At 39.4% G+C, this 23679-nt stretch overlaps 1 protein-coding gene across 4 annotated transcripts; it reads right to left on the bottom strand.

The window, feature by feature from the left end:
- Positions 1-1130: 1130 nt before the first annotated feature.
- Positions 1131-23577, bottom strand: MRPL30 (mitochondrial ribosomal protein L30). Of its 4 annotated transcripts, none has more exons than XR_014326633.1 (7): positions 23225-23559; positions 18792-18869; positions 17264-17344; positions 7497-7643; positions 7215-7288; positions 6510-7136; positions 1131-1773 (listed from the first exon to the last, which is right to left on the bottom strand). XR_014326633.1 is itself a non-coding variant. In XM_082851321.1 (6 exons), exons 2-6 carry the CDS (start codon positions 18840-18842, stop codon positions 7004-7006), a joined length of 486 nt encoding a protein of 161 aa, XP_082707447.1. In that variant the 5' UTR covers positions 18843-18869; positions 23518-23577; the 3' UTR covers positions 3933-7003. The 4 variants fall into 4 exon arrangements, 2 of the variants coding, with proteins under 2 accessions (XP_082707447.1, XP_082707446.1); XR_014326634.1 differs by having other exon boundaries at positions 6953-7136; XM_082851321.1 differs by lacking the exon at positions 1131-1773 and having other exon boundaries at positions 3933-7136; positions 23518-23577.
- Between the last annotated feature and the right edge of the window lie 102 nt (positions 23578-23679).

Below are 23679 nucleotides of genomic sequence, written 5' to 3'. Positions count from 1 at the left end.
CAAGTGACAAGTATGAGGACACAGTGGCCAGGGGACTCCGGAGCAAAGTGGTAAGGCCAGCTGTGGGGGTGGGAATGCCAGTGAGAATGGAGGGGGCTTGGCAGAGAGGGCCCTGGCGGCAGAACAAGAGCCAGTGATGCGGTGGAAAAGTGTGGTGGGGGGCAGGGCCCGCTGGTGAGGAGGGAGACAGTGAGGGAGACCTGCCCGGAGCCTGGACGGCTGCAGTGAAGGGAAACGGGCCTGTGGAAGGCACTCCAGCAGAGGCTGGGAGACCTTGTAGTGCCCTCTGAGAAGGTGGAGGCTGGGGTTATGGGGGCTCAGAAAGAGGACCGTGAACGCTGAAGTGGGCACAGAGGATGCAGTATCTTCTCCAAGCTCCCCAAATAGCAGAATGCCAGCTTTGGAAGACAACCTGTATGTACATATATGAAAACACCTCACAGCCAGGATAACGACACACAGTGTGGTGACAGTTGCCCTTATCAAGGAGCTTGCCCGGAACTCCCTGGGGCTGCAGGGGACAGGGTACAAGCCTCAGGGCGGAACAGGGGCAAGGTCCTGGCAGGGGTAGCGGCACCTGACGGTTTCTCCTGTCCTGTTTCCTGCACCCCATTTCTCACCAAGGCTTTATCCCACATTCTCTTCCCTAGAGATTGCCCTGACATGTCAGGCCAAGCTGTCCTGAGGCCCTGGAATTGTACCAGCCTTCCTGGGAAAAAGGAACACAGAAAGCAGGGAAGTGATGGACCTCCTGCACAGAAGAGAAAGCAGGACTGGCGCCGCTTTTTGTTTTTTTTTTTTACAGCTTTATTGGAGTATAATTGCTTTACAATGGTGTGTCAGTTTCTGCTTTATAACAAATCCACTTGAGTTTTTTTCTGGCAAGCTCTCCAGGCTGGGAAAACAGCAGACTGGGTTACCTGTGGTGAAGGAAGGAGCAAAGAGATACTCTAAGGAGGTCGAGGCTGAGTAGAATGATCCTTAGCAGCTTAGACCCGAGAGCCACAACAATTAGTATCAGGAGTGCAGGCTGGCCACAGACCACCAGACACACCTGGAGCTGGATAAGTTCCCTTTATTGCATCTCAGGAAAAGTCCTTTGGGAAGGACTTTAAAGGATCTGGGCTCTTATTAGATGATTTTGATGAGTGTTCAAAGAAGCATGGTTTGCTCTGGATTGGATGCTGTCAGGAAAAGAGAGATGGCTCTATGATTGGCGTCTTCATGAATCCCATCTAGAAGGTGAGAGGAATGAAGCGAGGCTAAAGCTGTGTGATGAGAAGCAGCAGGCCCCACATTACCCAGAAGAGGGGACATGCCTCATTTTTCCAGCTTGAACAATGCTTGTGTTTTCGTCTGCACTCGGATGTGATTACGGAGGGAGCTTGTCTTCGCCTTGATCCATCAGTTACAGAGCAGCTTCATCTGATGTTGGTGACCTGTGAAATTGCTTACGTTCAATAGGAAACACCTGTCAGTGCTGGGCCGGCTCCTAGACACACGGAGGCTTCCCAGGCCAGCTCCTGGCTGTCACAGCTGCTCTTCTCTGATGCCCCTCTTCAGCCAAAGGCAGACAAAGTCAGACCACAAGGCATCAATCCACGATGTCCAGATTTTCACTGGTCAAGATTTTGTCAGTTAAGACCAGGAGGATGTCCAGAGGGCATAGTCTTTGTTGGACTAGGGCCAGTTGTAGGATGAGTTGTTGAGTCACCTGATGTGCCGACGGCTGCACAGCAGCATTTAAGTTTTTGGACAGGATACACTGAGCAACTGTAACACAGGCAATGACCAGAAGCAAAAGGATCATGAGTCTTGTGACAAGACTTAAAGCCAGGGTCCCAGATGATAAAACCCAGGCAATGAAAACTTGTCCCAGAATCCAGCTGGGTCTTTTAGAGAATCAGATGGATTTTTTGTTTATCCTAATATCCACAGTTGTGCTTGCCCTGTAGTTCATAAATGCAGCAAGAAGTACAAACCACCCTCCACCAGCTTAGAGGAAATCAAGGTGTTCAAAGGGGCCTTGAGCATCCTGTCCAGTCTTGTCAGAATCTTGTCAGGATTGTGTTGTTGGCAGGTAGGGTGTGCAGTGGAAAAATCCTCAGTGGTATCTTGAAAATTACCCTACTAATGCTGGTTCAATACTGTTGTCAATTTTTCTCTGCTTTATGGGTAATATCACTACTTTTTGATATTTTTAATATCACAATATTTGCTAAATTTCACTTTTTATCACGGTCACCTCCTTACATATAGAAAAGCATGTCAAAGCTCTTTAATTCACTGTCAATGTTACAGGGGCTCCTGTGATGGGCATTTATTTCTAAAGCATTTCAATGTCATGGACTATCTCCAAATCATCTACCTATCCTATCAGTATATTTACTTTAGTGATTTGGCAGATCTGGGAGAGGGCATTGAATGGACACAATTTTTGAGAAAAGCTTATAATTCAAGGGTAAATTTGAGTCTGATGACACTTTTAATTTTACTTTCTAAGTATGAATAATCTACATACACAATTAAATCAGAGTTATCCAAGGGAGTCTTCAGAAGGTCAGTGCAGGGTATACATAGTTCCCTGAGGCAGGCAATTATGGGCTGTTCCTTTGTGGGAGAGGGAGGGAGGTGGCTGGGTTTAGAGAGGGGCAGTGATGCGTGACGGAAAAGCACCAGTAGTTCCTAGGTTAGGTGACTAGCTGAAAGATGCTGAGAGCTTACTGTCAATGGAAGAATCTATACAGCACAGCATGGAAAACCATTAAGATGAGTGGAGACCCCAGAACTAAACCAGCTGAAGTTTTCACACTTTTGTTGTCACTGCTGTGGTTCTTAGACAAGATGGATATATATATGTTTTGGCTACTGGAGCTAAAGAAAGACTGAAATAAGCAAAGGGCCTCTGGTGATTTCCATTTAACTGAAGCAGTTCCCTAGTGCCTGTTCAGATTTATAATAAAAGGAAAGGGCGTGGGGCAAGGGGAGGATCTGTGAATCCAGAACAATGGAGGAAACATTTGGAAGACAGTTTTATTGTACCAGTCTTTGTGTCCAAGGACTATGTTTCTTTTAACTTGAAAAACATATTCATTGAAAGATATTTAATAGACCTTACTTATATATAACTAACCTAGGAAGATCAACTCCTTTTTTAATTTGTCAGGATTGTTTTAACAGTAAGTTTGGTAGGGACTTCCCTGGTGGCGCAGTGGTTAAGAATCTGCCTGCCAACGCAGGGGACAGTTCGAGTCCTTGTCCCGGAAGATCCCACATGCCGCGGAGCAACTAAGCCCGTGCGCCACAACTACTGAGCCTGCACTCTAGAGCCCGCGACCCACAACTACTGAGCACATGTGCCACAACTACTGAAGCCCGTGCGACTAGAGCCTGTGCTCCACAACAAGAGAAGCCACCGCAATGAGAAGCCCACACACCACAACGAAGAGTAGCCCCTGCTCGCCGCACCTGGAGAAAGGTCGCGTGCAGCAACGAAGACCCAACGCAGCCAAAGTATAAATTAATTAATTAATTAAAAGAAAATAAGCTTGGTAGACAAAAATTCTCACAATAGAATTGAAGTTTGGAGAACCTTTGGACAATCATTCCTATTGCCCTTACTTTTATGTGGTTAACAGAGAATCTTTCTTTATGCCATCTAATGGCCACTTTAGAAAATCCACAGATAGTACAGGCATAAAATTCATCCTAACAATTTTATTATTTTGAATCTAGGTATGATTTTGGGAAAGGCAAAATCAAGACTAGTTTTTATAGAAGACAAGATATGTGATAAGTACCCCAAAATAGGAAATAATTTGATGAAAAATACCTTAGTTTACCCAAATTCTATTTTTACTTTTATTTTACATTATTCATGCACAGATTGTAGTAATTACTAATATACATTTATATGCAAGTATTTAGGCATGTATAAATATATTTAAGACATTTAAAGCTTATATTGAATACCTATAGATTTAAAACATAATTTATCAGTAATATTAAATACAAAATGTACATATCACTAAATTTACCATGTTAATAAGCAGAAAATCATATCTATTATGTTAAATACATATTTGTATTTCTCTGTAATTACTGTGCCTGGTATAATCAACTGTTTATATTCTCTTGAAGTGATCAACTGTTTTTCTTTTCTCCAGAAAATAAAGAAAATTAGAGAACAGAAAATGAATTGTTTGGCTATTTTTTTCTCCATGAGCACTCATTTCATATCATTTTAATAATTTTGAGGGAAAAAGAAACATAAATAATATTATTCAAAGGCATTTTCATCATTTGTTAATAGATTGCCATTCTGAGAAATGAGGGTAAAAATTTTATTTAGTGACTCATGTTTTGTATCAGTTTCTTATTTAGAAACTGTCCAGACTTCCAGTTTTAATTAACTGTTTACCAAGGTCTTAAAGCTGAGAAAAGTTTAAATGTATAAAATAGATTTTGACACATACACGTAAAAAGAGAGCGACAGATGGTTTAGACAGTAACTTGGACCCTTGATATTTTTATCAAGCTGTGTGATCAAAAAGCCAGTACTTAATACTCCTCAAAGTATAGAAAGGAAGGAGGGGATATTAAATATCCTCTATATTAAATAAAATGGTCTTTTATTTTTTAATGGAAAACAAGACAAATAATGTCTGCATGGAGGGTTCTTCACTTTTTGCTCTTTTTTGTTCTAAAGTACCCCCCAAACATACAATCTTGCTCGTGTCAAAAGCTCCCTAAAATGGCCAGTGCAATTCCAACCTGTCCTTGGTGAAACTGTGACAGTTAGCGTGATCAGCATACTAGTTAGTATTGTTAACAAGAAAAGATGAAGAAAACACGTGTTTGGCCTGAGAGAGGCACCATTTAGATTGAGAAGACCTTGAGAACTGGAATGGCCCTTAAAAAGAGTGCTTGGGTAACTTTTGTCTCCCCTGAGCCTGACCAAAGGCCAATGGTCACCAAGGAGTGGCCAGAAAAACCTGAAATAAAGCAATTCTCTGAGACACAAAGACAGGACAGAAGAAGTCCTTGTAAGGTTTGAAATGATGGGAGGCAAAGGAGTACCATTCTGGGGAATCCCCTGGGTGCAACTTAAGGATGGACTGACTGGGTTTGGCAGGTCGACTTTACAGAGACCTCCCTGATCCTGGCCCCTGGTGGTCACACCTTTGTGGAATTCCCCTCTTCCTTGAGTGTGAGCTGGACCTGTAACTTGCTTCCAACCAATGGAATGCAACAGAGGAGACAGAATCTAGGCCACTGCATTTATATGATTACCTAAGAGGGTAGCACCCATCTTGCTAAAGTCTCTCACTCCAGTGTTGGTTTTGAAGAAGCAACTTGCCATGAATTTTATAACCACAAGGAAATGACTTCTGCCAACAACCTGGGAGAGCTTGGAAGCAGATACCTGCCCTGTCAAGGATCTGAGGAGAACCCAGCTTTGGCTGATGCCTTTTTTGAAGCCTTGTGAGACCCTAAGCAGATGAGCGGGCTAAGCTGTGCCCAGAGTCCTGACCGAGAGAAACAGCAGGGTGATGAGCATGTGTGGTTTTAAGCGGCTGAGACTGTGATAATATGTTACGTGACAACAGAAAACAAATGCTCTAGCCTATGCTCATCTCCCTACAGGCTTTTCCTCTTCTGGGCAATTTCACTTCTAAATATCCAACTTATCATTCAGATATTTTCCTCTAGTCATGAGCAGCAGGTTAAAATTACTTACCAAAACTTTATGTGACTCTTTGGGTAAAAATTAACCAATGGTCTTTTCCCCATTTTAAACATTAATATTAGCCTAGTAAAAGAGGCAGCAAAACATTAGCAGGGGCTGCTTTTATCAATATTTATACAGCTGGCCTCAATCCAACTCCAGCGAGGACAGCTTCTGTTGAGGCATACAGGTCTCTCTCCAGTTAGACCCAGCCCTTCGAAGTTAGTGTCCTTCTGCTTTATATCCTCTCCAGGCCGTACCTATACTGGATATTCAATAATTGTGGAATTGAAAGTGTGATTACCCTGAAGCTTATTAATTAATGATATCTGGCTTCACTTCACACAGCACTTCTACGTGATGCCAAAACTCTATGACAGGACAGATGCTGGGACCATAGGCAGCGAGTATGCCAATGTCACTGCTGCCTGAGCCAAATTTTACGAGACAAGGAAAATAAAGGGCAGCTAGAACTCTGAGTCCTCAGCACCAACTTCAGTTAGCTGCCACCGAATTTCCCGGTACTGAACCTCTCTTAAAATTCTTACTTCTCCCCACCCCTCCAGGTATCTGAAATAGAATAAAAGGAAATAAAACAACTATCCCTAAATGATTTTTTCCTTCTCTTTTTTCTTTTAAATAGCAACCTCAACTATTGGCAGAGGTTTCTAGGAATTCAAGGAACATCAATAAAGTTTAGGCCAAATGAGGTTTATAATTAGAAAACAGATACTATTTTGGGTATTGAATTTAAGGATAAAATGAAGCCAAGTCCACATACCTATTTATAGACACCACAGCACAGAGCAGCCGGTCCAGCTGCACCCAGTGTCTAATGCTTCTGGCTGAATCTCTGCTCTCCAGGGGAACAGACTAAGCTCCTTTAGGGCAGGGACCACATTCTGGTCAGCTCTGGATTTCTCCAACACATAATACACTCTTCACTCAAAGGGCCACTCATAGAATGTGTTGAATTCAATTAAACGAGAAAACAATTTTTTTAAAACGTTAACGACGATTGCTAAGGTGACATCTGAACCCACATGTTCAAACATTGCCATCCTTACCCATTTTCCAGTGAAACTACTGGAGGGAAAGGGGACAGAATTAAACCAATTAATAGCACTCAAACCTCCAAGCCTACACCAAGGAAGAATCACACCATGTTTAGCCAGTGAAAATGACTAGAATTTAAAACATATTTTAATGAGAACACTTTCTCACCATCTTGAAATAGAAATGACTTGCACTTTTTACTCTGAAGCCGCGAGGCCATCAGGACTTATTCACTTCCTGGTCCGTGGGGTTCTGAAGCCACCCCACCACCAGCTCTCCAGTGCTCTTGAGGCACGTGCTGGACATGTCCTCCTCTCTTGGGAGACCCTGTGGCAGCTTCAGGGGCTTGATTCTGTGACATAAGGAAATGCTTTTAGAGCTATACTAGGTAACACGTTTTAAGAAACTGCTGGAATAACAAACAACAAACCTTATCAAATGTTTAACCACTTTCAGTTTTGCATTCACCGAAGGGATATTCTTGTGAACTTGAGGAGTATGTGCCTACAAACAAAGGAAACAATGTTATGGATCAATTTCAAAAGCACAGATGGTCCCATGTTACAGGAAAAGGTTAAGGTGTAGGCTCATTCTGTCGAAATCAAACTTCCAAATATATTACGGGAAATCATACATTTAAACAAAAGTTTTAAAAGTGGAAAATGTAAAGCAAATTTAAACAACACTAAAGATGACTAAAATAGTTACGTACTTTTTGTAACCCAAGCATCTTTATTATATCTTTCTCCCAATATGGACGCCTTTTTGTACTTTTTATTCTGGTAACAATATGCAGTTTATGAGGCTGCTGGGGATCCCCACCATATTTTTCATGATCTTCAGGTGAAGGTTGAAAAACCTGGAAAGGAAGAATTATAAACGGTATATTTTCAATTTACACAGCTTCTATGTGCCTCCTTTATTTTTTTTCCTTAAAAAAACTTCAAACAACTACATAATGATTTCATCCCTAATAGTTCTATAATCCTCACCTTCAAATTGAACATTTCTACCAGTCTGATTACTCAGATGGATGGAGTCTAAGAATTTCATACTCTAAGAAAAATACCACACAGGTAAGGGTTTGTTTTGTTTTGCTTTTATTAAGAGAAAAGCAGGAGCAACCAGATGACACTAAAGAGTTCAAATGTCAAGAGAATATGTTGCATTATATGAGCTGGGCCTTGGGCTGCACCCCCTCCCCCATTCAAGTAGGGGGACAAACAAAAACTTACAATGACAATAACACATGAGTATTATAAAAAGTACGTATTCACTGCAACCCCGAATAAGGATGTTATGTATAACACTATTTGTAATACTGAAATATTTTTTTTTTTTTGCGGTACGTGGGCCTCACACTGTTGTGGCCTCCCCCGCTGCGGAGCACAGGCTCCGGACACGCAGGCTCAGCGGCCATGGCTCACGAGCCCAGCAGCTCCGCGGCACGTGGGATCTTCCCAGACCGGGGCACAAACCCGTGTCCCCTGCATCGGCAGGCGGACTCTCAACCACTGCGCCACCAGAGAAGCCCAATACTGAAAATTTTAAAGGCCACATCTATATTCCTCAAGAGAATAGCTAAATAAATTATGAGGCATACATTCTAAATAAAACTAAAAATAATATAACTAAATAAGATATGATGCAAATAAATCATGATGAATCCTACTGGCTATAATGCTACCATTAAAACAAATAAAGTTTATTATCTTTGTAAGTACTAACATTGAAGGTCATAATATATTGAGCAAGAAAACCAAATTTCCACACCACTGTGTAACAGGATCTTGTATTTGTTTCATCTACACCATGATGAGTGTGTATATATGATATATTCTGTAACTACTAATTCTAAGAATATGATCCTAAATTCTATCTTTTAACATCTTTATTAGAGTATAATTGCTTTACAATGGTGTGTTAGTTTCTGCTTTATAAGAAAGTGAATCACCTATACATATACATATATCCCCATATCTCTTCCCTCTTGCGTCTCCCTCCCACCCTCCCTATCCCACCCATCTAGGTGGTCACAAAGCACCAAGCTGATCTCCCTGTGCTATGCAGCTGCTTCCCACTAGCTATCTATTTTACATTTGGTAGTGTATATATGTCCATGCCACTCACTTCATCTCAGCTTACCCCTCCCCGTCCCCGCATCTTCAAGTCCATTCTCTATGTCTGCGTAGTTATTCCTGTCCTGCCCCTAGGTTCTTCAAAACCTTTTTTCTTTTTAGATTTCATAAATATGTGTTAGCATACGGTATTTGTTTATCTCTTTCTGACTTACTTCACTCTGCATGACAGTCTCTAGGTCCATCCACCTCACTACAAATAACTCAATTTCATTTCTTTTTTATGGCTGAGTAATATTCCATTGTATATATGTGCCACATCTTCTTTATCCATTCACCTATTGATGGACACTTAGGTTGCGTCAATGTTCTGGCTATTTTAAATAGAGCTGCAATGAACATTTTGGTACATGACTCTTTTTGAATTATGGTTTTCTCAGGTTATATGCCCAGTAGTGGGATTGCTGGATCATATGGTAATTCTATTTTTAGTTTTTTAAGGAACCTCCATACTGTTCTCCACAGTGACTGTATCAATTTACATTCCCACCAACAGAGCAAGATGGTTCCCTTTCCTCCACACCCTCTCCAGCATTTATTGTTTGTAGATTATTTGATGATGGCCATTCTGACTGGTGTGAGGTGATACCTCATTGTGGTTTTGATTTGCATTTCTCTAATGATTAGTGATGCTGAGCATTCTTTCTTGTGTGTGTTGGCAATCTGTATATCTTCTTTGGTCTACTTAGGTCTTCTGCCCATTTTTGGATTGGATTGCTTGTTTTTTTGATATCGCACTGCATGAGCTGCTTGTATATTTTGGAGATTAATCCTTTGTCAGCTGCTTCATTTGCAAGTATTTTCTCCCATTCTGAGGGTTGCCTTTTCATCTTGTTTATATTTCCCTTTGCTGTGCAAAAGCTTTTAAGTTTCATTAGGTCCCATTTGTTTAGTTTTGTTTTTATGTCCATTTCTCTAGGAGCTGGGTCAAAAAGGATCTTGCTGTGATTTATGTCATAGAGTGTTCTGTCTATGTTTTCCTGTAAGAGTTTTATAGTGTCTGGCCTTACATTTAGGCGTTTAATCCATTTTGAGTTTATTTTTGTGTATGGTATTAGGGAGTATTCTAGTTTCATTCTTTCACATGTAACTGTCCAGTTTTCCCAGCACCACTTATTGAAGAGGCTTTCTTTTCTCCATTGTATAGTCTCGCCTCCTTTATCAAAAATAAGGTGACCATATGTGTGTGGGTTTATCTCTGGGCTTTCTATCCTGTGCCATTGATCTATATTTCTGTTTTTGTGCCAGTACCATATTGTCTTGATTACTGTAGCTTTGTAGTATAGTCTGAGGCCCAGGAGCCTGATTCCTCCAGCTCCGTTTTTCTTTCTCAAGACTGCTTTGGCTACTCGGGGTCTTTTGTGTTTCCATACAACTTGTGAAATTTTTTGTTCTACTTCTGTGAAAAATGCCATTGGTAGTCTGATAGGGATTTCATTGAATCTGTAGATTCCTTTGAGTAGTACAGTCATTTTCACAATATTGATTCTTTCATTCCAAGAACATGGTTTATCTCTCCATCTGTTTGTATCATCTTTAAATTCTTTCAACAGTGTCTTATAGTTTTCTGTGTACAGGTCTTTTGTCTCCTTAGGTAGGTTTATTCCATGGTATTTTATTCTTTTTGTTGCAATGGTAAATGGGAGTGTTTCCTTAATCTCTCTTTCTGATTTTTCATCATTGTGTACAGGAATGCCAGAAATTTCTGTGCATTAATTTTGTATCCTGCTACTCCACCAAATTCATTGATTAGCTCTAGTAGTTTTCTGGTAGAATGTTTAGGATTCTCTATGTATAGTATCACGTCATCTGCAAACAGTGACAGCTTTACTTCTTTTACATTTGGATTCCTTTTATTTCTTTTTTTCTCTGATTGCTGTGGCTAAAACTTCCAAAACTATGTTGAATAATAGTGGTGAGAGTGAACAACCTTGTCTTGTTCCTGATCTTAGGGGAAATGGTTTCAGTTTTTCACCACTGAGAACGATGTTGGCTGTGGGCTTGTCATATATGGCCTTTATTATGTTGAGGTAAGTTCCCTCTATGCCTACTTACTGGAGGATTTTTATCATAAACGGGTGTTGAGTTTTGTCAAAAGCTTTTCCTGCATCTATTGAGATGAGCATATGATCTTTATCCTTCAATTAGTTAATATGGTGTATCACACTGGTTGATTTGCATATATTGAAGAATCCTTGCATTCCCGGGATAAACCCCACTTGATCATGGTGTATGATCCTTTTAATGTACTGTTGGATTCTGTTTGCTAGTATTTTGTTGAGGATTTTTGCATCTATGTTCATCAGTGATATTGGTCTTTAATTTTCTTTTTTTGTAGTATCTTTGTCTGGTTTTGGTATCAGGGTGATGGTGGCCTCATGGAATGAATTTGGGAATGTTCCTTCCTCCACAATTTTTGGAAGAGTTTGAGAAGGATAGGTGTTAGCTCTTCTCTAAATGTTTGATAGAATTCACCTGTGAAGCCATCTGGTCCTGAACTTTTGTTTGTTGGAAGATTTTTAATCACAGTTTCAATTTCATTACTTGTGGTTGGTCTGTTCATATTTTCTATTTCTTCCTGGTTCAGTCTTGGAAGGTTATACCTTGCTAAGAATTTGTCCATTTCTTCCAGGTTGTCCATTTTATTGGCATATAGTTGCTTGTAGCAACCTCTCATGATCCTTTGTATTTCTGCAGTGTCAGTTGTTACTTCTTTTTCATTTCTAATTCTGTTGATTTGAGTCTTTTCCCTTTTTTTCTTGATGAGTCTGGTTAATGGTTAATCAATTTTGTTTATCTTCTCAAAGAACCAGCTTTTAGTTTTACTGACATTTGCTACTGTTTCCTTCATTTCTTTTTCATTTATTTCTGATCTGATCTTTATGATTTCTTTTCTTCTGCTAACTTTGGTTTTTTTTGGTTCTTCTTTCTCTAACTGCTTTATGTGTAAGGTTAGGTTGTTTATTTGAGATGTTTCTTGTTTCTTGAGGTAGGATTGTATTGTTATAAACTTCCCTCTTAGAACCTCTTTTGCTGCATCCCATAGGTTTTGGGTCGTGTTTTCATTATCATTTGTTTCTAGGTATTTTTTGATTTCCTCTTTAATTTCTTCAGTGATCTCTTGGTTATTAAGTAGTGTAATGTTTAGCCTCCAAGTGTTCGTATTTTTTAGATTTCTTCTTGTAATTGATATCTAGTCTCATAGCTTTGTGGTCAGAAAAGATACTGATACAATTTCAATTTTCTTAAATTTACCAAGGCTTGATATGTGACCCAATATATGATCTATCCTGGAGAATGTGCCATGAGCACTTGAGAAGAAAGTGTATTCTGTTGTTTTTGGATGGAATGTCCTATAAATATCAACTAAGTCCATCTTGTTTAATGTATCATTTAAAGCTTGCGTTTTCTTATTTATTTTCATTTTGGATGATCTGTCCATTGGTGAGAGTGGGGTGTTAAAGTTCCCTACTATGATTGTGTTACTGTCGATTTCCCCTTTTATGGCTGTTACTATTTGCCTGATGTATTGAGGTGCTCCTATGTTGGGTGCATAAATATTTACACTTGTTATATCTTCTTCTTGGATTCATCCGTTGATCATTATGTAGTGTTCTTCTTTGTCTCTTATAATAGTCTTTATTTTAAAGTCTATTTTGTCTGATATGAGAATTGCTACTCCAGCTTTCTTTTGATTTCCATTTGCATGGAATATCTTTTTCCATCCCCTCACTTTCAATCTGTATGTGTCCCTAGGTCTCAAGTGGGTCTCTTGTAGACAGCATATATAAAGGTCTTGTTTCTGTAACCATTCAGCCAGTCTGTGTCTTTTGGTTGGAGCATTTAATCCATTTACATTTAAGATAGTTATCGATATGTATGTTCCTATTCCCATTTTCTTAATTGTTTTGGGTTTGTTATTGTAAGTCTTTTCCTTCTCTTGTGTTTCCTGCCTAGAGAAGTTCCTTTAGCATTTGTTGTAAAGTTGGTTTGGTGGGGCTGAATTCTCTTAGCTTTTGCTTATCTGTAAAGGCTTTAATTTCTCTGTCGAATCTTAATGAGATCCTTGCTGAATAGAATAATTTTGGTTGTAGGTTTTTCCCTTTCATCACTTTAAATATGTCCCGCCAGTCCCTTCTGGCTTGCAGAGTTTCTGCTGAAAGATCAGCTGTTAACTTTATGGGGATTCCCTTGTATGTTATTTGTTGTTTTTCCTTTGCTGCTTTTTTTTCTCTTTGTATTTAATTTTTGATATTTTGATTAATTTGTGTCTTGGTGTGTTTCTCCGTGGATTTATCCTGTATGGGACTCTCTGTGCTTCCTGGAGTTGATTGACTATTTCCTTTCCCATATTAGGGAAGTTTTCAACTATAATCTCTTCAAATATTTTCTCAGTCCCTTTCTTTTTCTCTTGTTCTTCTGGGACCCCTATAATTTGAATGTTGGTGAGTTTAATGTTGTCCCAGAGGTCTCTGAGACTGTCCTCAATTCTTTTCATCCTTTTTTCTTTATTCTGCTCTGCAGTAGTTATTTCCACTATTTTATCTTCGAGGTCACTTATCTGTTCTTCTGCCTCAGTTATTGTGCTATTGATTCCTTCTAGACAATTTTTAATTTCATTTATTGTGCTGTTCATCTTGTTTGTTTGCTCTTTAGTTCTTCCAGGTCCTTGTTAAATGTTTCTTGTATTTTCTCCATCTATTTCCAAGATTTTGGATCATCTTTACTATCATTACTCTGAACTCTTTTTCAGGTAGACTGCCTATTTCCTCTTCATTTGTTTGGTCTGGTGGGTTTTCACCTTGCTCCTTCATCTGCTGTGTGTTTCTCTGTCTTCTAATTTTGCTTAACTTACTGTGTTTGGGGTCTCCTTTTTGCAGGCTACAGGTTAGTAGTTCCCGTTGTTTTTGGTGTCTGCCCCCAGTGGCTAAGGTTGGTTCAGTGGGTTGTGTAGGCTTCCTGGTGGAGGGGACTGTTGCCTGTGTTCTGGTGGATGAGGCTGGATCTTGTCTTTCTGGAGGGCAGGACCATGTCTGGTGGTGTGTTTTGGGGTGTCTGTGACCTTATTATGATTTTAGGCAGCCTCTCTGCTAATGGGTGCAGTTGTGTTCCTGTCTTGCTAGTTATTTGGCATAGGGTGTCCAGCATTGTAGCTTGCTGGTCGTTGAGTGGAGCTGGGTGTTAGGTTTGAGACGGAGATCTCTGGGAGAGCTTTCGCCGCTTGATATTACATGGAGCCGGGAGGTCTCTGGTGGACCAATGTCCTGAACTCGGCTCTCCCAACTCAGAGGTACAGGCCTGACACCTGGCCGGAGCACGAAGGCCCTGTCAGCCACACGGCCAGTTACGTGGGGAGCTTCTTGCCTTTTGGGAAGTCTGAGGTCTTCTGCCAGCGTTCAGTAGGTGTTCTGTAGGAGTTGTTCCACATGTAGATGTATTTCTGATGTATTTGTGGGGAGGAAGGTGATCTCCACATGTTACTCCTCCACTATCTTGAAGGTCTCTCCCCTAAATTCTAAATATGATTCTAACAATTATATATACATGTGTGTGTATTATATATATGTATATTTATTTATCCTTATTTGTATAAAGGTGTCAAAAACATTAGGTCAAGAGTCATACCTCTGGGGAATCAGACTGAGGAAGGCCAAAAAAAAAGATGGTACTTTAATCAAAAAGGATATTATTCAATCATTAACTTATCCACAGAGGGTTCACATTACATTGCTAAATGATGAAAGCAGCTGGAGAAGGATTATAGGCAAGATGACGCACATCTTCAAAAATATTTAACAGAAAAGTACGTGGAGCGTGTTAACAGTATTTGCCTCCAGGTGGGTAGGATGAAGGGTATTTTTCTAGAAATTTTGATGGGGTAGGTGCACCAAAGAAAAGGAGAGAAGAATTAAAGAAATGGTGTGAGGAGCATGAAATATTCAGGAAAAGTAAGTGGTTCTGTGTGACTAAGGTAGAAAAAAATAGGAAAAGCAATGCAGGGCGAGAAGTTAAACTAAGCTTAACTATGCTTAGTCTTTAGAAATTCCCAGAATGGATATAAGGTTATTGGAGGTTTGAAGCAAAATGACATTTCAAAAATAGATTCAGAAAGAAAACTCTTTCAAAGTTAAACTAAGCTTAACTATGCTTAGTCTTTAGAAATTCCCAGAATGGATATAAGGTTATTGGAGGTTTGAAGCAAAATGACATTTCAAAAATAGATTCAGAAAGAAAACTCTTTCAAATGAACTGGAGGTGGAGACTGATACAAGGAAACTCAGGAAGTACTTAGAGCACATAGAGAATTACAGCAGCTGTAACAGAAAGAGGCTGATTTGGGGACTTTAGGTAATAAAATAGATGGATTTGTGGTGGGTGAGGGAGAAGATAGGGTTGAGACTGACTTAGAGCTTTCTAGTCTGGGAAATCAGGTAGAGGATGGTAGCATTAATTGACATCACTAATACAGGACAAGCACTCTCTTTTAGTTTGGTTGTCTGGAGGACAACCTCATTTGTAAGACAATGAGTCTAATTTTGGATAACTTGAAATACCTACAGGTTATCTAAGCAGCAAGGTCTAGAAACTACAGGAGAATATAGGAGTAAGTTCAGAAGATAGGCAAAGAGCTGGAGATGCAAATCTCAGAGTCATTTCTATAAAGTTTAAAAGTTTTCATGCTCACTACAACCAGTGATCAAAATCACTCCCCCCACATTTTAAACAAATGCTAACATCTGTATCTATCATTTCTTCCAGAAGTTTACAGTCTAAGAAACATGAAAACATATAAGACAATGCAGTTGTGGACCATGACTTGAAAAAAAAGAGATTTCTGATAAAAGAACATCAAGCACATTAAAGGTATCTAAATAGTCAATGGTAATACTATTTTAGCTTTTAAAAAAATCAGTGGAGAATGGTGGTTACCAGGGACTAGGGGGAGAAGGTATGAGGAGTTACTGTTTAATGAGTACAGAGGTCCAGTTTTGCAAGATGAAGCATTCTGGAGATGGTGGCTGTGATGGTCACACAACAATATGAATGTACTTAATACCAGTGAAATGTACACTTAAAAATGTTTAAATTTTATGTTGCATGTATTTTACCACAGTACAAAAAAATTGGAGAAATCAAAATAAAACAGAAATCTACTGAGGGCTTAGTCAGTGTTTTCTAAAAGAATCATAGGTAGACACAAATCTAGCAGAGAAGAAGATCCAAATTAGCAATGGCTGATAGAGAAAGTGAAAACCAAGAGCCACACAGACAGTCTGAGCAGGAGGAAGAAACACTGTTTTCTCAGGACAATGGTGATATGAAAACACAAAGTATCAAGGGAAAAAGCCATAAGCAGGAATAAACAGATTCTGAGACCAAAACCCAGTACTTAAAAGGTCAGTGGCACATATTTATTTTAAATAATCATTTACATAAATCCTACTATGTTTAATTAAAAAAATTTTTTTTTATTTTTAAACTTTTTATTGGAGTACAGTTGATTAACAATGTTGTGTTAATATCACGTGCACAGCAAAGTGAATCAGTTATACATATACATATAGCCACCTCTTTTTTTAGATTCTTTTCCCATATAGGCCATTATAGAGTATTAAGTAGAGTTCCCTGTGTTATGCAGTAGGTTCTTATTAGTTATCTATTTTATATATAGTAGTGTGTATATGTCAACCCCAATCTTCCAATTTATCCCTCCCACATAAATCCTATGTTTTAAACTCTACACTTCTACCTATACCCACAAATAATTCAACATGAAAGTTTTCAATATTACAAAAATCGGTACCTTCAAAACATAATGTAACAGGGAAGAGAGAATTCTGACTCCATGTTGGTTCTGTTTCTTTTACTTTAACCTTTGCTTTTCGTTGCTTTTGTTATAGCTGTAAGCATAGATAATGGCCTGCCACAAGGAACCCTGCCCCTCTGCCTGTTAAACTAAAAGGCCTTTGTTCAGCTCACAGACAGACATTCTGACCCTGACCACCTGTGAATGGCTACAGAAGAGAAGAAATTAACACATCCCTTCCCCATGCAGGCCGAGGGAGGAGATTTTGCAAGACAAATGGCCTTTTTACTTTACTTCCTCACCTCCTCCCCCTGTCTGTTCTATAAAAGAAACTGGCATCCTGACCCCAATAAGATGGTTTTTGGGTACACTAGTCCGCCATCTTCTCAGTCTGCCGGCTTTCCAAATAAGAGTCGCTATTCCTTGCCTCAACACCTCATCTCCCGATTTACTGGCCTGCCCTGCGGTGAGCAGAATGAGCTTGGACCCAGTAACAGTAACATGTTTTTCAAAAACAGTAATGTAAAAACTTACTTTATCTGGAATTCTTGACTTCGTAAATTTGTGACGAATCCAATCTGTACAAACAAGGGGCTCCACACCTTTTGTCACCATCTAAAATATGCCATAAAACATTTGATTTTTAGAACTCTATCTAGTGCAGAAATCATAACCTACCAATTTTTAGGTGACAAAATCTGTTCTCACCTAACCTGTAATTATTAAACATTTATCTCAGCCCCCTAGCTGAATGAATACATCTCATCTTACCACTAACATGAAGAAAAAACACATTAAATATAAACTTCTAGACCAGCAGCTGGCAATATTTTTCTGTAAAGAAACAGACAGTAAATATTTCCCGCTCTGGGGCTACACAGTTTCCGCAGCCAAGTCTCAGCTCTGCCACTGCAGGGCGAAAGCAGTTGTTGACAATATGTAAACAAATCGGTGTGGCTATGTTTCAATAAAACTTTTACAAAAATAGGTGGTGGGCTGAATTTGGCTTGTAGGTTGTAGTTTGTCAGTGTGCTCTAGACAACATATGATAATTCAGCTTCAGCAATACAGTGTAAAAGAAAGCCAAAATGAGTTTCCAGTTTTCTTTCTAGTCCCAAGAATGCCATCAACTCCTGTTTCCTGTCTCTTGTTCCCTTTCTACAATCTTCCAGTTGTGTTTCTCTCAGGCTGCAGAAGAAAAAGGATTCACTGCTAATCCTTCATACCAGGAAACTCCTCTGGGTGGAAAATAATCATTCCCTTCATGCCCTCCCTGTACTGCAGAGATGGTATAAACAATGGGAGAATAAGCAGGAGGGAATTGGGGGTTAGGGGGAGACTGGTGAAGGACATGGGCTTTGACATACCAGGAACATTGGGCCTCTAATCCTGCTCTGTACTTACCAGCTGTGACATATGAGATACTTATCCTCTCAGAGGGTCGGTTTCCTCAGCTATAAAAAGGAAATAATACTTACCACCCAGGATTAATCTGAGCTTAAGGTAAGTGTGTAAAGCACCTGGCATTATTATTATCTAAAGGCAGCAGCAGGTCCTATCTAGACTCTGGACCTCATGAATAGATTAGGCTGCACCACTGCAATTTCTAAAAGAAAGACTGGAAGGAAATACATGAAAGTACAAACATTAATGGTCTCTGGGAAACTGTTTCTCTTCTTTCTGCTTTTCTACATTTTTCTAATTTTCTATTACTGAAAATGGACTCTTCATAACTGAAGGAAAAAAAATCTAAAACTTTCAAAAGATTAAGGTGGGCCATGGGAAATCAACACTAGCCATTTTTTACCAGCATTTTCTCCAGAAAAAGGTCTTTTGTGATTTCAGATCTTTAGGGATAAAACAGCAGATAAACCACAAATAAAATTAACGTTCAACATTAAAAAAGTATGTGTGTGTATATATATATATATATATATATATATATATATATAAAGAAACTTAAAATTTTAACTTGCCTGTATGTTTTGTTAATTAGAAAAGAGAGAAAAAGTTCTTAAGGAATAGGAAAAAAAAAAGATAATTCTTGAAAAGAAATACTTACTTGTAGTCTGCCTGGGGGCCTCTGAACTATTGAGCGCAAAATCCCTGCCATGAGTGTGGTGACTGTTCTCCTTAGGGGCTGTGAGAAGTAGAAAACAGATCTGTGGGTCAGGTATGTCTTAGAAATGGATAGCTCAAACTGAAAAACTGGATGAAGTTTAACAGCAAAATCTTGATTGTTTTAATACACTAAGAACAAGAATTAAGTTACAATAGATGTTTTATTGAGAGTTCAAGAAAACCATAGGAAGTAATTATACATTAACCATATCCCATTTTCACCAAAGAGTTAAATTACACCCTAGGCTGATTCAACAAAAATAGGCAATGGAGGTTACTATCATTTAAAAAATCTTCAACAGCGAGGGCAGATTCTATGCTCTGCTATAGAATCAAAAAAAAAAAAAATTAAAGAGCTGGAAGGGACTGAAGAAATCCAAACTCCTAATTAGGACTGACAACGCTCTTACTTTATTTATGAGGAAAATGAATCCCAGAGAGTTCAATCATTTACCAAAGGGCATCCAGCTTTCAAGAGAGTATATGGTCTGGAACCCAAACCTCCTAATACCTAGTCCAGCATATTTTCACTAAATCATAACACCCTTCTGTTAAATAAAGCAGAATGTTCTTTTTTGCTTATTTATATTTTTAGACTATTCTTAACGAACATGCATTGCATTTATAAACTAAAGGTCATGTTTATTTAGACACAAAACAATTATAGCCTACCGACTTAAACTGAATGCACAAAGATTAAGTTCAAGAACTACATGTATATTTTGGACAGGTTACTTAATTTGTATGTTTCAATTTTTCCCCCCAAAGAACAGAAAAAAAAAAAATACCTATCTTGCAAATGAATTACTCTGAAAACACCTAAAACAGTACTTGGCACATAAGAAGCCCTCCATAAATGGTAGTTTTTACTATTATAATATCATTAAATTATTACAAAGCTATAATAAGAATACCCTAACATGCCAAAATAGGGCAAGTACTGTATTTCAGTGCCCACCAGATTCTGGCTCACTCGAGCTCTGCAGGTCTTTCCTGTGGTGTGGACAAAGCAATGAAGCTACTGGAATCAATGCGAGATGCCCCATTAGAAGGGCCTGACTTCAGAAAAAGTCTCAGCAACCGAACCAGTCTCTCAAAACTAATTACGTATCAGTTTTAGAAGAGTTAACTACTATATCCTTACACCCTGAAAACAAGAATTTTGTCTTGTTCATCTTCTACTCTCAGCATCTGGCACACCATCTGATGGACAGTAGGCACCCAGTGTTTGTTGATGAACGTCTGAATCAGTTAATGGGTTAGATCCATGGTCCGCTCAACTCAGAATTCAGAAGTACATCAGAATTTCATAACTGCCATTCGGACTTCAGACCTCAAACATTACAATACAGCAGAGCAATTACTAGTTCACATCATCCAGTTTGCTTGGCTGGTTGTTTAGATCCTTTGTATCAAGGCTTCTTTAGAAGAGACGCTTAATCCTCCGGCCCTCCCATCAAACAGACAATGCTAAATTATTTTCTCTACCATACTCATTCCTCCCAAGTTAAGCGTTAGGTACTAACCCAACTTATTTAGCTTCACTCTTTGTTAAATCTTTCTCTTATCACTTAGATTGCAACAAGAGCCTCCTAACTGGCCTTCCTGCTTCTATTCTAACTTCCCCAAGGTCTTTTCTCCACAGCAGCAATCATCTCATTAAGTCCGAAATCAGATAATGTCAACTCCTCCGCTCAAAACCTTCCAATGAGCCAGGTTTCTCATTATCAGAGTAGGAGGTTACACACAGGCCAGAGAGGAAGGCTACAATGATCCATGTGATCCAATGACAGAGGATTAGTGTTGGAACTCATGTTTAGCTTAATATAGATATGATGGATAGAGAAATAATTATAGATACATATACACACATGGGTTAGCTCTGTTAGCCAAGAGGACCTAAAGGCAATGGCATCCCAGTAGTGATGAGCATGCCCAGTGCCCAGATCTTAGTTTCTAATGGCATTCTCTAAAAAAAAAGAACCAGGACTCCTTGGAGAAATGGCTGATTATATGGCTGTAGCAGGGAATATATAATGATGAGTCTGGAGCACCTAGTGCTAGAAAGGAACTACTCAAAAAATCAAAATGATGGGGGTATGTCAAAGGGACCAGAAGCCAAATGTAAGAGCTCCCAGTGGCTACAGCTGAAATAATATGAGCAACAAAATAAGTAACAAAGTATTGGCTTGTAATCCAAACATAAACTAACCATGAGTCCATACTGATATAAATAGATGAATAAATTAATTAATGAGGGAGAAGAAACAAATCTCCCTTACAGAAGAATTTCAAATAATTTATGTAGACACTCCCCTCTCAAAGAGGTGGAGTAAAGCTATCAACCCTGAGGCATGGGCTATGCTTAAACACTTGCTACCAGAATATAGTATAGAAAGGGGGGAAATACCGTTACATTAGAGGAACCTAACAAACACTGTGTCATCGAGGTGATTTAACATCAATTGTGATAAAAGTCAAGCTGATAGCATGTATCCTTGATATGATGGAATGAGAATGGCACTTCACCTCTATGCCTTCCTTCCAAAAACCCCTAACACTTCTCTAACAGAAAAATATCAGACAAACTCCAATTGAAGGACATTGTACAAAATACTTGACCAGTACCTCCTCAAATACCTGACTGCCTCGAAACTGTCAAGGTCATCAAAACCAAGGAAAGTCATAGTCAAACTGTCATAGTCAGGAGGAGCATTTGACAACTAAACACAATGTGGTATCTTGGATGGTATTCTGGAACAGTAAAAGGACATCAGGTAAAAACTAATAAAATCTGAATGAAGTATGACCTTTAGTTGATAACGTATCAATATTGGCTCATCAATTATAACGAATGTACCATACTAATGTAAGATGTTAGTAAAAGGGGAAACTTGGTGTGGGGGGTATGTAGGAACTCCATACTATTTTTATAACGTTTCCATAAATCTAGTTATTCCAAAATTAAAAGTTTATTTATTACAAGACTAAAAAGCTCCAATGCCTCTCCATTTCAATCAGAGTGACAGCCAGTGCTAAACCCCCGCCTTGAGGACACCACCTCCATACTCTTGGTCAATCGCTACACACACTGGCCCCGTTGCAGGTCCTGGAACCTGCCATGCAGGTATACTCCCCTGACTGGCTGTTCCCTCTCCTGGAATGCCCCTGATATCCACATAGTTAACTCTCTTACATCCTTCAATTTCTGGCCTAATTCTCATCTTCTCAATGAGTTCTACCCTGACTCCATTATTTAACATTTTGACCCACACTACAATTGTCAGCACTCCCAATCTCTCTTACTCTCCTTGATTTTCTTTCCATAGCATTTAACATCTTCTAACATAATTTAATTTTTTGTTAGGTTTGTGGTTTATTGTCTGTTCCCACCCAACAGCATGTTGGTTCCACAAGCACAAAGATTTTAAATTTTTCTTTTGTTTTAGGCTTGCTCTGTCTATTCACAGATGTATCCCAAACATCTACCTAAAGCAGCACTGCCATGTAGCAGCCACTCAATTAATTCTTGCTGAATGAATGCAGTGTCATTTACATACTTCAGAATGTGTGACAGTCAAAAGTTGTAAGTTTCAATAAAGGTTATTCTTAATAATTAGGCACATAACTCTTAGACCTTGAAGCAATTATACTGTCTTTCACCGTACAATTAAGTTTCTCTTGCAAAGACACAAAAGCAGGAAAATAAATGCACCATATGAGAAGGATGATCCCATTTCCATTAATTAAAAAAAAAAAGATGTTTGTGAATGTGTGTGTAAACAGAGAAAAACTCTGGAAGGCTATCAGAGAAACGTTAGCATACCCAGGGAGAGGAGGGCTGGCTACCAGGGCTATTTCCGCCCCTCCCCGACGTCCCACACCCCCGTAATGTCTGATAGGTTTGTTGTTGCTCTTTTACAACGACCATGCGCGTAACTGTTCTTTAAAAAAAACTAACTCCTTTTCTAAAGAGACATAATGGTAAATGGTGGGGGGGGCACTACTGAAAATGCAGAACATAGGATTTCCCTTTCAATAAATCGACATCTCTGAAGGCAAGAAATGTCTCTTGAACTCCTAATGCCTTCTAGGCAGGCGTCCGAAGTGCCTCTTGGAATAAACAAAACTAAACAAAAAACCGCGGAAAAAGCAGCTCTGGGTAGGTGGCGATCAAAACGCGGTTGCAAAATCACGGCTTTTAGTAAAACGGTAAATATTTTAACTGCCAACTTCAGAGGATTTACGTTCTAAAATGCGGCAATTTTTAAATTAGGCAATTTTGTATCTCCATCAACAATTCAAGTTAGGCTGACCCCAGAGGAAAGCCGAAGTTATGCATAAAGCAGAAGCACAGAAAATGTTAAAACATACTAGAATTCCCTTTCGCGCCAGACTGCCCAGCCGAGGCGGCTCTGTCCTCGAGCTCCAGGAGGCGGGGCTCCACATGCCGCGTCCCGGGATTCCACAAACTGGGAAACGGGATCCTGCCGGCCAGTGGCTTTTCGGGAGCCCAAGGGACAGTACCTGGACGTAGTTCCATTCAGGTTACTGTGACCCGTAAACACAGAAGCGAATGGAGAAAATCAATCCGCATCTGCATAGGGTTCCCAGATATGTACTCCTGGAAAAAATGCACTACTTTCGGCCACTCATTCCCCACTCACCAGCAATCCCTAAATGTCTTTCAGCCTGAAGCTCACCACTCAGGGGAAGCGGAACAGAGAAAGGACCCAGAGTGCCACACTCAAATCCGGCCTTCACAGTGCACACACCCTGGCATTTTAGTTCCGGCCGAGTCCCTCCCACTCAGGCATCATAAAAAGAGA

Source organism: Leucopleurus acutus (assembly GCF_964270905.1).
Source record: "Leucopleurus acutus genome assembly, chromosome: 12".
Classification (NCBI taxonomy): domain Eukaryota; kingdom Metazoa; phylum Chordata; class Mammalia; order Artiodactyla; family Delphinidae; genus Leucopleurus; species Leucopleurus acutus.
This window is presented reverse-complemented; position numbering and strand designations above follow the sequence as displayed.

Coding starts and splice junctions, on each gene's coding strand:
- MRPL30 (XM_082851320.1), bottom strand. CDS start 23,299: ATGTGGAGCCCCGCCTCCTGGAGCTCGAGGACAGAGCCGCCTCGGCTG. Junction 7,644..17,263: donor AGTCAAGAATTCCAGATAAA/GTAAGTTTTTAC, acceptor CTTCCTTTCCAG/GTTTTTCAACCTTCACCTGA. Junction 7,289..7,496: donor AGATGCTTGGGTTACAAAAA/GTACGTAACTAT, acceptor CTTTGTTTGTAG/GCACATACTCCTCAAGTTCA.